The sequence below is a fragment of the Canis lupus genome, chromosome 10 (genome assembly GCF_048164855.1).
Source record: "Canis lupus baileyi chromosome 10, mCanLup2.hap1, whole genome shotgun sequence".
NCBI lineage: Eukaryota > Metazoa > Chordata > Mammalia > Carnivora > Canidae > Canis > Canis lupus.
In genome coordinates, this window is record NC_132847.1 from 66392999 (window position 1) to 66407656 (window position 14658).

Here is a 14658-nt window from a genome sequence, read left to right on the forward strand (position 1 = left end):
CCGGTTGGGATGGCGCTTTTTTGACCTGGGACTGAACAGATGCCACTGCAGCTTGGACTAAAACGAGGCAAAGGATGAGGAGGCCGGGAGAGGGCCTGTCTGGTGGAGGGCAGGCTTGGCCTGAGGCAGCTGCGGGACACTGGGGCTCCTTTCAGGAATTTAGGGAGTTTTGTGACCCGATCCCAGAGAGGACGTGGGATTCACACAGCCTGGCGACCTTAGTCCAGATGCCTGGCTATTCCACGATGCTCAAAGGAGCCACCCATTTTATTAAATGTGGCCAACCGTTCAAAGGTCTGCCTGGTAGGTCATTCGTGGGGCGGTCCGCTTTAAAAAGGGCATTTCCCCTAGGAATTAACGGATTTCAGTGACATCCTAAAAAAGAACACTGTAAATCCCCCTAAACTCTTACTGGATTTTGCACTTTACAGAAATGCTAGTTATGCCAAATATATCTGCCATCATAACAGCTCAAAGATTCACAAACCCCCGACAGCTTAAAAGAGGATTCGTGAACTAAAGGAAGCAAACATCAAACATAAGGACGCAAGGTCCGAAATGCCCAGCCTGGGTTCCCAAAGTAGGCCACCACCCCACCCCTCCTCTCACCTGTGCTGCTCATGGAGCGATTCCACCTTCGTTAAAAAGTCATCGTTCTGGTCTGGTATAAACTGACTATCAGAAAGATAGCCCGGGTGATGAATGGAAGAATTATAGTCTCCAAAATGAGCTACCAAGACAGAATGAGGAAGAAATCGCCTTTTCAATACGGTCTGCATTCACGGGCATCGACAGCATCACAAGCAAAGCATGGGAAGCATTCTTCCGAGAGGTTCTACCACCACATGCCCTTGGTCTTCGCGTTGGCTTCAGATTCCACATGGTTATCGGACCCTACATGGGTCAAGTACCTCCATGCATGCTTCAGCTGAATGCTCTTTCCCTGAGGCCAGATGTTTAAGCAGTCTGACCTAGGTCCTGTTCTAAACCCACAGCAGTTTGCACTGTACCCCGGATACAGACACATGAGAGTGCCCACTCGGAAATGCCACGTCCTGTATGCCAGGCACCGTGCAGACAGGCATTCTAGTACCCCCAGGTGATTAGAGCACTGGACCAACCTGCTCTAAAACAATGGGTGTGGGCATCAAAGAGGTCACACTGACCTATTACTTGCACCTTGATTGGCTCCTTGGAATTTGGATAAGGTTGGAAGAAATGGAACCAGGATGTGTTCGGAGGCCCAGAGGGAAGGTGGGGGATGGCATGAGGGGGTGGGAGTGGGTGGGGCTCATGGGTCTGGGCCCTGGCAAGGCTGAGGGCAGAGTTCTTGGGAAGAAGGAAACATTCTTAGAGGAATCAGGGAAACGAGGAACTGCAACTGCAAGGTTACGAGGAAAGTGGCTTTCTAGAGGGATTTCCAGATGCATCTCTGGTCCAAACAGTACCTCTCCCTTGAGATCCTTGACTGCCATTCTACAAACATGCCTCATTGATATCTATGGCCATAGGTATTCCTGAGAGTTGTGCAGTAGCCAACCTGTACAAGCATACATGGTTGCCCTGAGGATTCAAACCGTCTGGGTGTCTGGACTGTTGAGACTGGGAAAAAGACCCTGGGTGGAACAGCCAAGGATCTGGCTTGTGGGACCCAAGGACACCTGCTTCCCTTCTCCACGATTCAGTTCTTCCAGCTTTATAAAAATAGGAGAATAAGTTCTAGTTTTGATGGGCAATTATGTGGTATTTCATTTTCTTAATAAGACACTTTCATCTTTTTCTTAAAAATATTAACCTTGATCTTTCCAGAGGTTGCAATGAATTCTTCCTGCAGCTGGTCTCCACGCCAGCGAGCTTCTGAGGACTGATGTTTCACAGTACCCATTCAACACAGATTTCTAAATCAAATAGCTCCATCTGTGTCACAAGGACGGGGATTGGCAGAAGCTGCAGTGATGCTTTGTGGCCAATCTCAGAAGGGAAGGAGAGGAGCCAGGGAGCTGCTTCGGGAGATTTCATCACAAAGATGAGAAGCCAGATGCAAGCATGTCTTTCTTTACATCCGTGTGGCCCTACTCATCCTCAACTGCCATCACACATAAGAGCTGCTCTTTGAGATCCATACTGTCGTAAAGGGAGGCTTCCTCCTTACAGTCTTCCCTGGGGGCTGGGAGTGAGGCAGACTCATCTGTGGGGCCTAGCACCTAGGCAGAGTACACGCACGGTAGGTGCTCAGGGATGCCGTGCTTGGAACTAACCCAGATAAAAGCTACTACAAAGTTCGATTTTGGAAGGGGAAGGCGGCAGAAAGTCAAGTGATCTACGCATGCAGATTTGGTCAAGGGCAGACCATTGGCCGTCAAGGCCAGCCAAATGCAGCTAAGCTATGGACAGAAACATCGAGGCTGGATTATACAAGCACCAGTGTGACGCTCAGGTGAGTCTGTACAATGGTGAAATGTACAACAGTACATCTGGGAAATAATTTAGATGCCCTGACACAGAGCACCCAGGGAGGAAAGCTTGAGAAAGCCATAAAGTTACCTTGTGTAAATTCATTTTAAAAGGGAAGAAGCAATCAAATTTTTTTTAAAAAAGGGAAGAAACTGGACCAGAGAAGGGACTTCCTGGTCACAGAAGCCACTTTCAGCAATCAAGACCAGAACCCAGGTGATGCATGCCCCAGCTGGTGCTCCTAACCTACCAGCCAGCCTGCCAGGTCCAAGGCTGCTGCTGGTGGGCCATTTGCTGAGGACAGCGGTCATGTCCCCAGAAGGCAGGCAAATGCTACAAGGGATTGTCCTGAGCCTCAAGGCAGAGTCCTATTAAATTTTACTCTGTAGGGCAGCCCCGGTGGTACAGCGGTTTAGTGCCACCTTCGGCCTGGGGTAGGATCCTGGAGTCCCGGGATCGAGTCCCATGTCGGGCTCTCTGCATGGAGCCTGCTTCTCCCTCTGCCTGTCTCTCACGCATAAATAATAAATTTTTTAAAAATCTTTATTTTTTTATTTTTTATTTTTTTTTAAATTTATTTATTTATGATAGTCACACAGAGAGAGAGAGAGAGAGAGGCAGAGACATAGGCAGAGGGAGAAGCAGGCTCCATGCACCGGAAGCCCGATGTGGGATTCGATCCCGGGTCTCCAGGATCGCGCCCTGGGCCAAAGGCAGGCACTAAACCGCTGCGCCACCCAGGGATCCCTAAATTTTTAAAAAATCTTTAAAAAAATTTTTACTCTGTAGGTTTTATAGCTCATGGAGATCCTCTTGGATCTTGATTTGGTCATCCATATTAGCTAACAAGTCCCAACCCCCAGGCCCTTCTACAAATATGAATAGCAAGGCTGTCTTTCGTTAAGTCACTGACAAATATGTGAACTTAAATAAATGGTCAATGAGCCTCCCAGTAGGGTGGTCTTCCTTTGAAATCTTAGTTGGCTACTCTGTGCAAAGTCCTATGCTAACCACTAGAGGGAAACAAAGTCAAACAGTCATCTGCAAACACCAGGAAAGCACAGGGACTTCCCACGATGTTTTCAGAGCCGTCAACCCATTAGATGCTCATTACAACCCAGTGACAGGCATTGCTTTTATCTTCATGAAACAGTTAAGGTAAGGGAGACTCAAGGAGGGGACCTGCCCATTTTGCTCAGCTGGTAACTTGGAGCCTAGAATCTGACCACAGTCCAAAATCCTTCATCTACTGACTACCACATACCCTAACCTCCAGGGTAATACACTTTCCTATTTGTGGAGAAGCAACGCATGCGAAAGCTAATTATAGCAGGAAGAAAAGGAAATGAGTGTTTATTTGGGAAATACATTGTCTTAAGTTCCATGCATTCTTCTGGCTAATATTTTATATTGTTCAGGAAAGAGAGAGGTATATTCTAGGCACACAAATGTGCAGCATTTCCAGAGGTTACACTCTTCTGCTGGGAAAGTCCTTTGCATCTTATAAGCCTTTTCCATGTTATTTGTCCATCTCCAACTTGATCTTGGAGGTTTTTCTCAGTGGTCATCACTAAGAAGCTTTTTTGGACGCACCCGCTTCTCACCCCACGCAGGATGCAGTGTATTCTCTATGCTCGCCCTCAACGCCAGCATCAGCGGGCCCACCTTTGCCTGCCCACCAGGCAGGACACCCCTCACAGAGAGAGGCCATGCTTTGTCTGTCTTTGTGCCCTGAGGTGGGTGCAGAGCCTGCGCGTGACAGAGGTCAGCAGACATTACAGGATAAATTATGTATTTCTGAAAACTTTATTCTCTGAGCCTCGTAAATAATTGAGGTCACCAGCCACCTACAGTCTTTTCAGTATTTACCTACATTGCTTTTTATCTAATAAGAAAATGTGCTTTTGGTTTGCTCATCACTGGTGGGGCTTATCATGCTACGACACACCCTGTTGGGACTATTTAGTGAAAGGGAGCAGATAAAAATGTAGACTATCCAGCAGTATCCCATCCCACAATTAATCTTACAGAAATGTGTGCAGGGAAGTTTGAGGAAAAATACATTTGTACCTCCTGATAGTGAAGGAATAAAGAGCTTATACTTAAAAAATGCTCGTCTGACAATCCATGATTTTATTAGCATGGTGATCTTGCTACTATTTCTGCTGAAACTAGTTTGTACTTTCTAGGTGCTAATACAGTCCTTTACCCTCAGTCTATCATCCTTGGCAGAGGGGAACCCGACCACTGACACTTAGAATAGGATTTTCTTATTTGGCTCTTAAATTTTACTCTAAATAGAGTTTATTGTTTACAACAGGCAGTTCTTTAGAAAGCTTTCTTCTGGGAAGACATGAAAACGGAGAGTTAACACTTGCCGTGTGCCACGCACAGTTCTCAGGGTTTTCCATATAATCACTCATTCTATCTTCACTACTACCCCATAGGGAAACACTGTTAGCCCCACTTGACAGATGAAAAAGCTGAGGCCTGGAGAGGCTCAGGGTCATAGGTGTGTATGTGGAAGAGCCAAAGCCCAGGTAATATGGCTTCAGGTGTGCTCTCATCGACTCAGTTAACGGCAAGGGTCCAACTATAGTTTCCAGTTATAGATCATCTCACATGTGTGATTGGACTCAGTCAGTCAGTTCTGAGTTGTCATCAACATCCTCACCTCCATCTTACAGATGGAAAAATGGGTGATTCAGGGAGGTAATACCACGTACGTGGCAAATGGAAGAGCCAGGCTTTAAATTTAGTCGGAATGCATCCGAAGCTATGTCCTTTCTAAAAGTGTTCCTGTCTCTCAAACCTGAAGCTCTCACTGTGAACAACAAACTCACTCTGGAATGTGGCTAAGTTTGTCTTTTCAGCCGATCAGCCTGGCAGAGACGGAATCCATGAGGTCTAGGGATCAGTAAGGATACAGGTTGACTGTGGCCATGTCATTTCCCACCCGGATGTAACATTAGCGGAGTCTGTTCCAGCTGCACTGCAGGGAGAGGGGAACTTTCAAATCTACCCAGACCCACCACTGTGCAACCTCTTCTCAGTTTCCCACTGAGGAGGAGATGCAGGCTATCTGCAGAGATTGAAACCAGGTCTTAGCTGACTAGTGAGTAGGGTCACTGTTAAGTCTGTCTTCTATCTCCCAGTATCACACAGATGGGCAGGTAAGCTACAGGCCCACTTTGCTCTTTACCTCTTTTATTCCTGTTCCTTGAAGCCAGGGGTGTGGACAGACTTAAGGTCACCTCAGGAGTTCTTGTCAGCCTTCTCTTGCTATTTTGCCGCTGAGACCAAATTAGAGTGAGTAATTTAGCCAGCACTTGCTCTGAGACCTGACCATCTTGTCCTCTCAACTCCCTACCATACAGCCAGCCAAAAGAGTTATGGTGTGGAGCTTACAGAAAGGTAGAGGAGCCTTCTTCAGTCTTGGGCTACCATGTAACTCTGTTAGTGTACTGCAGTGGCACCACACAGCTAACTCTGAAGTGATACCTTGCCCTCCATCTGGCTATATACCCTTTCTATATGGTGCACACCCAGCACCTACCACTGGGCCTGATGTGGTATATATGCTCAACAAAGTTCAACTGAATGAGTGAATTCTTAAACAAGTCTTAATGGGAAATTCCAACACAGACTTTCTATCCAATGTGCGGCTGGTCCAATTGAGATATGCTGTTAAGTATAAAATCTGGACTGGTTTTCAAAGACTTCACGTAAAAAAAAAAAAAAAAAAGGTAAAATATCTTGTTAGTTTTTTATATTGCTTACATATTAAAATAATATTCAGGGGACGCCTGGGTGGCTCAGCGGTTGAGCAGCTGCCTTCGGCCCAGGGCGTGATCCCAGAGTCCTAGGATTGAGTCCCTCATTGGGGTCCCTGCATGGAGCCTGCTTCTCCCTCTTGCTTGTGTCTCTGCCTCTCTCTGCCGCTCATGAATAAATAAAATATTTTTTAAAAATAAAATAATATTCAGGATATACTGGATTAATTAAAGTATTAAAGCTAATTGCACCTGTTTCATTTTCCTTTTTTAATACTAGGTACTTGAAAACTTAACATTATAGATGTGGCTCACATTATACTTCTACTGGACACTGCTGGTACAAACCAATAAATAACTCATTAACTCTACTGAAATTCTTTTTTTTTTCTACTGAAATTCTAAAAATAAATTCCTACGGTCCTAAGCAAGTAGCATGAGTGGCCTCCAGCAAATTCCTTAACTGTGGGATCCGGTTTCCATGTTTCTAAGAGGTGACTGTTAGAAATATCTGCCCCCTGGGGCTTGTTATAAGATCTAATACATGAGCAAAGGTCTGGTTAAGGCAATGTGTGATAGGTGACTTCTGCTGTATGGGCTCAGCCACACCTTCCCTAACCAACATCCCTGTGCCAGCGGAGCATGTCAGGGTGAAAGTGGGAGCGAAGCATGCCCAACGGGATTCCTGGGAAGAGGGGAAGTGACCTGGTCAAACAGGAAAGGCCAGGGACTTTCTTAATACATCGGTCAGAACAGTCTGTCCATCTCGGAAATGCTCCCTGGGTGACTTACATTGTACTGCATAGGATGCTAGAACCACTGCCGAGTTAAGGGGGCAGGTTAACCTGTCAGGAGAAAAAGATATTAGCAAAGTCACAAGAACCAACAACAGCCTTAACCATCCATCATGGGGAAAACCTGTCCCTTTCATGGATTAACCATTAAAAAAACATCATGGATCGTAACAAAGACAATTTTAGGATATAATTCAAATAGTAAAGATAAATATAACACTAAAGAGTCAAAATTAAAAGAGAACTTTGTTGTATTTAATGCACATTAATACAAATACCATGAAGCTAGAGGCCTACTGTTGGGCTGGTCAAGAGAGGCCAGGCTCATATCACTAAGAGGGAAAAGTGAGGAAAATTATACTCTTAGATCAATGGGCCACCTTCATATCTTTCTAGTAAAGACGTGAGACTTTTTGTAGGGCTTTCTAACTCAATTGTTGACTTTTGTTGACTCCGTGATTCTTGATTACCCACTTTCTAGAGAGGGGACACCCTCTTAGATGGGAAAAATAAAAAAGGATCTTAAAATTTAAAAACTCCTGTGAGTTCTAAATTGCTTAGTAACAGCTACTTAAGTTTCCTAAATCTATTTACCCTCCTGAAGTTTCTGATCTGTAGGGAATGGTCCATCTGCCTCCCAGTTTGCCTGCCACCTGCCAGAGACCCAAGGACTGGGGTTATACTTGAGCTCCCCGGCCCTCAGGCTCACTATCCTCCAAACAGCCCATTTCTGCCAATGACCCCAGCTCTAGCTTAGTCATACTTCGAGTCCCCCAGTTGCTCCCTTCCCTCTGTTCAACCATGAACGCCACCATCTGTCTGAGCTTGGCCAGCAGACCCGGGCCAGGGATCCCTGCCAGGTAGAGAAATGTGCTGAGGAGAGGCTGAAGAGAAGCAGCACGAAGGAAGGCTTGCTGGGTGGGGAAACCAGATTTCAAGAGCATTCTTCCCAGCAGCCCCGGGGGAAGTGGGGGAAAAGTACTGTTTCCATGGCAGCTCCTGAAATTCCCAAGATGTGAGTCACCCCCATCTCTCTGACTAATCAGGTTGGGCAGCCCAGGGTTCCCCTTCCTGTCTGCTGGGCTGGGACCTGTCCTGAAGCTGCACGAGAAGCCGGCCTTCCTCAATGGAGGGGCCCCCAACTTTCCTCAGGTGACTAGGTGTTTCCTGCTAGAACTGCTGAATGATCTCTCCATGTCTGGAGATATGTCCAGGGATGCTCACCAACTATTTGTTCATCTGGGGACCCAGAGAGCCCGTGGGGAGAGCAAACCCCAGCCACTTGCTGTCCGACCCAGATGGGCTTCAAAGACACTTAAGTCAGTGTTCCTGCTAGAGGCAGAGCAGATGAATGGGATTCAAGGAACTGAGGAGAAGCTACAGAGGTTCCATTTACGGGGAAGGAACAACTATGAAGAAGTCAGAAAAGAATATTTCCAAATAATAGTGTAAATACAAACTAAAAAGGAATGCTGAGAGCCTGCATGGCCACTCAACGATGCCCCCAGGCAGACCCCTTTCTTTCCCTCCAGGCTTTAGACTCTCACTCTGACAGACAGGGTCACCTGTTCTCAGCTGGAAGGAGAGCATGCCTCGGAGCCAGAGCCGCTGACACAGATGGTTGGAGCAAGTCAGGGCACCCAGGAAGAAGGCTAACTAGATCCATCCCGTCTGTTCAAAGACCCACAGCCACAAATGGCCAGGCCCACCCTAACACACCCAGCAAGTGTCTGGTAGCAGGAGACCCTCTCCTGAGAGAGGTGGTGAAGGCAACCAGCAGACCTGACCAGCTATGCCAGGGATTGAAGGCAGGAGATGCCCTTCAACAGGTGTGACTAGAGACTAACGGGGGTATTGTGTTTGGAGAAGAATGAAGACAGCCAATTTCCACTGGCTGGACAGAGAGCTCCTGGGGGTGGGAGGCCCGGCCTTATCTGACCAGCACAGCACAGAGCTCATCGCGTAACAGGTGCTTGCAAAACATTTGCTGGGAAAAGAAATTAGTGCCTAGGAGAGAGGGAGAGACAAGTTTCTTTTGGTGCAGAGGGCAGGCTGGACCCAGGAGAGGGGTGGGTAATTTCACCTGTGTCACCCTCACATGTGAGAAGGCTCTCTCACAAAAAAGGGGAGCTCCTTTCTGGGGGATGCTTAAGCAGAGGCCCAAGGCCTGCAGTTGTGCTAGAGAAGGGGTTCCTTCCTTCTCTGAGTGCGAGAAGGAGCTAAATCACAATAATTCTCGAATTCCAGGAGCTCTGAGCAGTCAACAGGTTCTGGAAGTCCAGAAAGCAACCCATGTCTTGTTTCTAAATGTTCCTCCCCCAACCCCATCCCCAGGATCTTCATGGCCCTGCCCGCAAATCTCCCTTCCACCTAGATGAAGCCCCTCCAGCCTCTTGTAGCCTTCCCTTCCTTGCACTGCCATGATCTTTGTAGATGCTGCTCTGGCCACATGCCTTCCGATTAAGAACCTCCAACAGCTCTCCTCTGCCTGCTGGACACAAGATGCTTGTCTAGCTTTGACAGGAAGAGCCTCCCAACTCTATTCTGTAAGCCTGCAACATGTGCTCTTCAGCTGAGACCAAGGGGGTGGCACAGGGCAAAGACCTCCAGCCCGCACTCCTTCTAAATCCTCATGGCAACTGGGGTCTGCAACGTCCATACTGGTCCCAATCGCCTCACGGGCTCCTGTCTCACTGCCCCCAACCTCATGGCAGGCTCCCTCATAGAGGCTTCTGAAGACCCTCCTCAGGAGAGCTGGCAGGAGGAAAGCAGGAATGAGGAGAATAAGCAGTGACTGTTTCCACAGTTCACCTGCTGCAGGTTCTCCCTTAGGTCAAGGAAAAGCCAGGATTTGAAGGAGGGAGCTCAGGGACAAGTGGCTTGGCATTTTTTCCCCCTTCCCGAGCCATTTCAGACACTCCTGGAGATGGTCCTGACACACAAGACGTGCTGACTCGCAGGCAGACACTCGTCTTCCAGCAGAAAGGCTCCCAGAGAGAAAAGGAATCACCTCTAGATAACTGAGGGGCTTGGAAGTGAATCTATATTAGGTCCAATCTGCCTTCTGGAATGAAGCCCATCTCACATTCTCCCTTCAAAATTTCTCAGGTCTTTACCAGAAAGATAACTGTACCTTTTCCCATAAAACTGAAGTTTTATCCATCCTCGGCTTCTCAAAATCAAGACTGAGTTAAAACCAGATGTCCAGAGCGTAATGCCGTGCAGGATGCTGCTTTCAACATCCACCCTTTGTTTAGATTTAATACTGTTACCAGAAATACACGCTCATTAGATTAAAAAACCAGGAATTTTAGTGCCCGGCAGCTGACAGGAAAAGAAGAACGTGAAATTCTCATTACCTTCCTTCACAAATATCCATCTTCAGTTGTAAGAAATACAAATGCCTACGAAACAATTGTTTTTATTAATTCATCATACTCAAATGGAAATACAAAAAAAAAAGTGATAAGGACAAGATCTGTACATGTGGAGGACAAAATGCATACACACACATTTCCATCTGAATTATCAGGCACTATTTTGTACGTTGCAAAGCTGCCCCTTCAGTAACAATGGTTCATGTGGCTGCTGACTTGCAGCCAGCCCCACGCCAGCACATGCTGTCCCAGGGATGGTTGAGCCCGCCAAAGATCAGCTGGTGCTGTTGCCAGTGGGCACCCCCACCCTGGACATTCCCAACCAAATTTGGGGCTTCCAAGAGCACAGGACCCACAGGCATCATGCATTGGCAGCCCCCATGTGCTGGGGGGCCGCGGTTCAGAACACACCCACATTCCCTCCGCATGAAGCTGCAGAGAGGAGGTGGGGCCATGCGGACACCTCCTTGGCTGGGTGCAAGCACCCAGCTAAGTTTTTTCCTGTGTCCCAGGAACTGTGGGTACTTGAGCAGAAACATAAACATCAGTCAGCTATCAGCTGCCAGGACCTCCGAGCTGAAATTGGTTGGCCCTTGTGAGCCACCAGCAATGTCACTTCAAAACCCAGGACCTGATTTGTGGGCAGCGCTCAGGAAGCCATCACGGGCTCCTCGCCCTGTGAACCTGCCCACCATCCAGGGACTGGGTAACAGCAGCAAGAGTGCTGCACCAGCCACGAAGGGCCATGGAAAGCTTTATATTTTGGGATGTGGCATACATGTGACACTTGGCTACTAGCTCCCACTCTTTTTTAAAGCCCAGATTCAAATGGGATAGACATTCCAGCGTCTGGCCAAGAGGACAAAAGGGGAACTTCTTGAAATATAATACAGATGCAGCAGGAGTGTTCTGGGGCAGGAGAGTGATAATTTTGGCAATTTAAAACACATGGGGTCTCCTTATTCCTTTATAGCTATACATTCAAAGGTCAAGGCTGGTGTTCCGAGATGTGACTACTTCACAGGGCATTACGACCTCCTCTCTGCACAGATGCAGGCCGGGTGTGGGAAATTTATAATATACTGCCTCATTTCAGCCTCCTACCAGCTCTGAAGAAGGCACCACCACCTCCTCTTTTTTGGGGAAACAGGCATTCAGATAGGTTACATGGGGTCAGTTAGATCTTATTTTAACCTGGACGCTCACACTATGAAAAACCCTGACTATGCTACAAATTTCTTCTGCATCTAATGACTTCAGCTTAGGGTCAATTTCCTGTTTCTGATATCATCACATAGCCTGTAGTTATCATCAACTATCCTTAACGTGTTGAAGACCAGCACTGAGACATCGTGTAGCATACATTTGCTGATTCACACTTACTCTGTATTGGAGACTATATTTTTCACCTAGGAGAACATCACCAGTCCTTTCTAGTTTGTTCCTATGTTTATCCAAGCTGACATTCAACCAGAATTAAGTGTTCTCTCCTCCTACAATGCTACTGGAAGAAAGTAGAGAAGGGAGAGAATGCTAGATAATCCGATGGTGAATCTGGCCCTCCAGTGACGAGCCTAATTGGTGTATCTTCCTAGGGATAGAAAGGAGAACATGAACCTGGATGTCACCATTCATCAAAGGCTATTTTGCCTGAGTCAACCCCATGACATCATACAAAGAGACTGTTATAGCGGGAGGAGGCCCAAAGTAAGGGGTCTCTTGGAAATCCTGCAGGAGCCTCATTTCGAGACTGCCAGTAAATGAAATTCGGTATACAACGACCTAAATTTATCAGGAACAGCAGTTGTGGAGGCTCACAGTCAAAGAGATGTCTAGCAATTAGAATAAAAGAAAACCATACAGAAGAGCTGCTCAGCGCATCCAACTTCAGAAATGTAAAGATCATTCCTAGAGTGTATCCCATCCGTGACCTCAACTTCACACACACACACACAAAAGCAACGAATGCCTCCCTGCCTAGAATTCTAGAAAACAAACAGAAAACAACAAATACTGCTTTCTCTGACACTTGAGAGCTAAATTTCTCTAAAAGGAACTTATTTCTGGATAAACTACAGATCTGGGGCTTAATAAGATACTGTGTGTCAGGAATAAAGGCAAAACAAGGCAAAACTCTAAGTTAAACACACACACACACACACACACACACACACACGTGAATTAATGGTGGAAGTCTAGCTCAGCATAAGAAAAAGATCTGTCAGTCCTGGCTGCCCACCAGCTCTATAGGAGCCACGTGGGTGGCTGCTGCTATGGCTCCTGTTACATTGAAATCTGGTGCCCACACTCCCAGGAGGTGACAGCTACACTCTATTCCACCCTGGGGAATACCATGCATCTTAAGTTGGAAGGTGGGGTGGTTAGGGTCAGGTGTTAGTCCTAACACAGTGAACTGTAGCAGGGATTCAAACAAACTTTGATCTTGGACTCAGGGAAGGACAAAAATTTATCTATTACTCATCTTGTGCCCAAATCTGCCTCTCTGCATCCTCCCCGCACTGGCCATGATCTACCACCAAGCACGTCTAATTCCCCTTACCCATGTTGGCCCTTCCAGATCTCAAGACAGCCCGGTTTCTCCCCAAGTCCTCCCTCCATCTCAAATGGTCCCTCAAATGACAAGGAGGCTCAGCAGGATGATTTTGTTGGCACCCAGAGGGAGGAAGCTTCTCTCTGGTGGGGTCGGGAAGTGGATGCCCAATGACCAAGAGGGCCACTGGAGACGGACCAGCCCTAGCAATCCCTCCACTCTAGTTCTACGTTTGGAGACCTCCATCGTGCCCACTGGCCGCCACACCCCCAGTGGCTCCAGCATCACGGGGGAGACAGAATGAGGGGTGACAAGGACTAGTTTAGGCAAGGTGGTTCATACCTGGCATTGGGACCTATCAGTTCGTCGTGAATTTAATGGATCACAATTGGAATTTTAAAAGAAGGAAATAGAGAAGACGAGAGACTGCTCTGTCCTTGCTAATGTAAACACTTGCTTCATAATACATATCTGTACTGCAGGGTGAAGCACAATGTATCTTTGCTGCGTGGCTGTGATTTAAAAGTCCACTGGCTAAAACCACACACATGTAGACACACACACCATATACTGTGTGTGTCGTCATAATATTTTTAATGCATCCCTTGAACAGAACTTGATATTTAGTAATGGCCTGGGGGAACCATAGTGGGGTGACCTCAAACGCCTATTCCTATAGACAGTGTCACCCCTGGGTGTCCATTGGCTTCTGAACTGAGCTCCTACACTAACCCCGTAGGCCACCAGCATAAGGAGCCATGATGGGGAAAACTCAAAGCACATGAACCCCCCACAGCTACCCAATGAGCCCTGCCGACATCTCTGACTCTGGCTTACAATTTAACTCAACAGTAAACACGGTTAAATCTCCAATGTCTGCTATTGTGGAGGGAAGAGGTGCACAAAGGCAAAACAGAATAATAGACTAATATTTAGCCTTTAAACAAACCGAAAGCTAAAATGTCATCATGTGAGGACCCTCAAAAAAATAAAACAAAACACCGTACTCGATGCCTGAGTTAATGTCACCTTCTTGGACACAGTCTCATGGGCACAGTGAACAAAGAATGGGAGTCAATATTCCTGAACATACATTGGGTTTTCTTTTTTTTTTCTGGTGAAGGAAAAAAAAACTCTGGAAGCTGCCCTCCCTATGAAAAATAAACATATCATTAATAAAAGGGCTCACCATTGCTGTGGGGGAGGGCAAGTAGAGGCGGGGTCACTGTTCAAACAGCAGTCACCTTCCTGTGCCCGCCCCCTCCATTCCAAACACTGTTCCCCACCCAGAAAACCCACGTGCCGGTACAAAACAAGGGCCAGGCCCTATGCCAAGCCCTGAGGGGTAAACAATCCTATCTGGGCTCTCTCCCTTATCTGGTTCACATTTTGCCTGCACAGCCTGATTCACCCAGGAGAGGAGCTGGTCCAGCCTGCATTCCTTTCTATTTCTACCAACTGGGGATCTGGTCGAGAATGCTCAGTTCAGACACCTCTTGTGATCCTAAAGGGCCCCCATGCTCGCCCCACAGAGATACCATGTTATCTTCCAAACCCTGCCTGCGTTAGCAAATGAAGCAAGGAGCACTTTCTTTGGGCCCCTGCAGGCTCCACAGGCAGGAGGGGTTTGGGGTAACAGGAGGGGCAGGAGGTGGTGGGCGGGAGTGTACTTGAAATTGCACCAAATAAGGAAGGAAGTAGGCCCAAGA

At 47.2% G+C, this 14658-nt stretch overlaps 1 protein-coding gene across 9 annotated transcripts in view; it reads right to left on the minus strand.

The window, feature by feature from the left end:
- The window catches only part of PTPN3 (protein tyrosine phosphatase non-receptor type 3), a 141438-nt gene that overhangs the window by 50654 nt on the left and 76126 nt on the right, over positions 1–14658 (minus strand). For all 9 annotated transcript variants that reach the window (XR_012038463.1, XM_072842274.1, XM_072842275.1 and 6 more), the window contains 3 exons: positions 10381–10425; positions 7020–7072; positions 610–730 (listed from right to left, as the gene is read on the minus strand). Coding sequence is in view for 8 of the 9 variants with exons in the window: in XM_072842274.1 (XP_072698375.1) it covers positions 610–730; positions 7020–7072; positions 10381–10425 (219 nt within the window). In the remaining variant the exon portion in view is untranslated. The remainder of the gene's footprint in view (positions 1–609; positions 731–7019; positions 7073–10380; positions 10426–14658) is intronic.